Source organism: Neomonachus schauinslandi, chromosome 3, assembly GCF_002201575.2.
Source record: "Neomonachus schauinslandi chromosome 3, ASM220157v2, whole genome shotgun sequence".
NCBI lineage: Eukaryota > Metazoa > Chordata > Mammalia > Carnivora > Phocidae > Neomonachus > Neomonachus schauinslandi.
Window position 1 is genome coordinate 81,026,266 of NC_058405.1, and position 2,461 is coordinate 81,028,726.

Consider the following 2,461-nt stretch of genomic DNA (forward strand, 5'->3'; position numbering starts at 1 on the left):
TTTGTCTCCTTCTGATCCTGAGAACATTCTGCCTGTGCTCGGGAAGGCACCAGCTCTGTGGTAGCTCCTTCCCCAGGCTCAGCATGGTGTTGGGCTGGGGCCTGGAGAGGAGCTAGAGAGGGGCTGGAGGGTGTGGCACAGGCAGCAGGTCCCAGGAGCATAGAGCATCTAGTGCACTCCTTCAGCAGTGAGGACAAGGGGGACTGTGCAGCAGGGAGGACCCAAGCCTCTGGAGAGTGTGGTAAGGTAAGGGCTAGCATGTATTGAGCATTTATCCCAGGCTACACGTTGTGCTAAGTATGTTACCTCTAGATTTTTGCAACATTTCCATGAGGTCTGTATGGGCAGCATTCACTTTTCACAGAAAAGCAAACAAATGTAGAGAGCTTCCCAAAGTCTCTGAGCCAGATCTCAAGAGCAGAAAGCCTGCTCACCTAAGCCAGATGGGAGACACTTCTCAGGAGATCAGTGACCAGTACACCATGGCAACAGGCTGATGCATTTAGGTGTGCCCATACACATGCGGCCAGGATAGCTGGCAGACATGCATGTGTGTAGGAAGCCCTGTGTGAGCAGAATTTCGCTTTGTTGTTTTGTTTTTGTTAAACAGTCATTCCCAAGGCCTGCTCAAGTACAGCATTTCTGCAGAGGAGTAGCACCATCAGAACCCCTGCAGGGGAGATCCACACCCTGGGCAAGTACAGAACCAACCACCTGTGGGAAAGCGTGCCATTCCTGCCAGGAAGCATGCGGGATCAGTTGACACCCTATCGCCTGGACACAACAGCCTGGCCAGCCTCTGACCAGCTCATCTGTGAGCCCCCCTGCATGCCTCAGTTAGCCAGCAACACTTCCTGAGGCTCGGAGACCTGAGCGTGCCTGTCACCATGCGCGCTGGCTGTTCCTCCCTTCAAGCCTGCTGGCCGTAGCCACACTGGCTTGGACCCCCATGCTGCTGGTAACCATCCTGCAGAGCCAGAGACTTCGGCAAGAGCCCCACTACCTGCTGCTGGCCAACATCCTGCTCTCGGATCTGGCCTACTTGTCTTCCACATGCTCATCTCCTCCAGCAACATGGGCAGCTGGGCCCTGGACTGCATTCATTGCTTGTGGTGCTCTCACAGATGCTATCTTCATTGCCTATACCAGCACCATCTTGTCCTTCATGGCCACCGTGCTGCACACCTACCTGGCAGTTGCTTATCCTCTGCACTACTTCTTCATGTCCTATGAAGCTGCCCAGAAAGTGGTGGCCCTCATCTGGCTGGTGGCCTGCTTCTTCCCCACATGTCTCATTTGGCTTAGCAAGCGGCAGGATGCCAGGTTCGAGCAAGGGGCCTCATGTATCCTGCAGCTGAGTCTGGGCACTGAGCCAGGCCATGGCCCGCTGGTCACTGTCACCATAAAAGAGAATTTTATGCATTCTCTCTCTATGCATAGCTTCCATCACCTACTGCTTATGGAGGATCTATGCAGAGACTAGGACTTTAGGCATCTGGGTGCAGGGCTATTTCTGGGCCAGGGGTACCCTGCTTATCCACACAGTGTTAATCATGCTGTATGTTAGCCCAGTTGTGGTGTTTTCCCTGGACATCATCTAACCAAGTACCACCATATTGATGCCAGAACTCATGTGTGGCTCATGGCAGCCAACAGTGAGGTGCTCATGATGCTTCTTCATGCCATGCTCCCATACCTGTACACACTCCGTTACCAGCAGCTGCTGGGGATGGTCCGGGGCCACTTCTCATCCAGGAGGCACAGTGACATCTTCACTATTTCTTAGAGCTACAGACTTCACAGTCTAACAGACTTAGGTTAGAAATTGTATGTTGGATGCATCAGTAGCCAATTATCACCAACTCCAGAAAACTATGAAATATACTTGTGCAACAGGACATTTAAGATGACCTCAACTGATGGTTTTCAACATTTCAAAAGTTTTTAAGTAGAGAAAGCTCACTTCTCACTGATGTGAAGATTTTCTACTTGAAAATGGAAGCAAAGAAAAGTGATTCAGCAGAGCTCTGATCAAAGTGGGGGTGAGGCCCTAATCTGTGCCTTTCCAGTGGCTTCCACCATATCCTCCTCCACCACTGGCAAACCATTGTTGCTGACAAACACACAGACGCCAAAACATTACTAACGGACCTGGAAAGTAAGCAAGCAGATCTGCTGAATCTGGAACCATGAGCCTCCATTTTGCCAACTCCTCAGTATATGGGAGGGAGGAGAACAAACTAGGACCCACCTATAGTGGGGGGTGTCATGAAGACATCTATAAAGCTGGAACCCCCTTGGGGCACCTGGGTGGCTCAGTCAGTTGGGCGTCTGCCTTTGGCTCAGGTCATGGTCCCATGGTCCTGGGATGGGGTCCCCATGCTGGGCTCCCTGCTCAGTGGGGAATCTGTTTCTCCTTCTCCTCCCTGCTTGTGCTCTCTGTCACTATCCCTGTCTCTCT

The 2,461-nt window shown here is 51.9% G+C and overlaps 1 protein-coding gene across 1 annotated transcript; it reads left to right on the forward strand.

Moving 5' to 3' along the window:
• The first annotated feature begins 747 nt into the window (after positions 1 to 747).
• On the forward strand, positions 748 to 1,786 carry GPR148 (G protein-coupled receptor 148). Its single transcript, XM_021691565.2, is given in 7 exon segments — positions 748 to 850; positions 853 to 888; positions 891 to 1,043; positions 1,046 to 1,092; positions 1,094 to 1,411; positions 1,413 to 1,593; positions 1,596 to 1,786. Coding segments are annotated over 7 exon segments (1,029 nt in total).
• Positions 1,787 to 2,461: the final 675 nt, after the last annotated feature.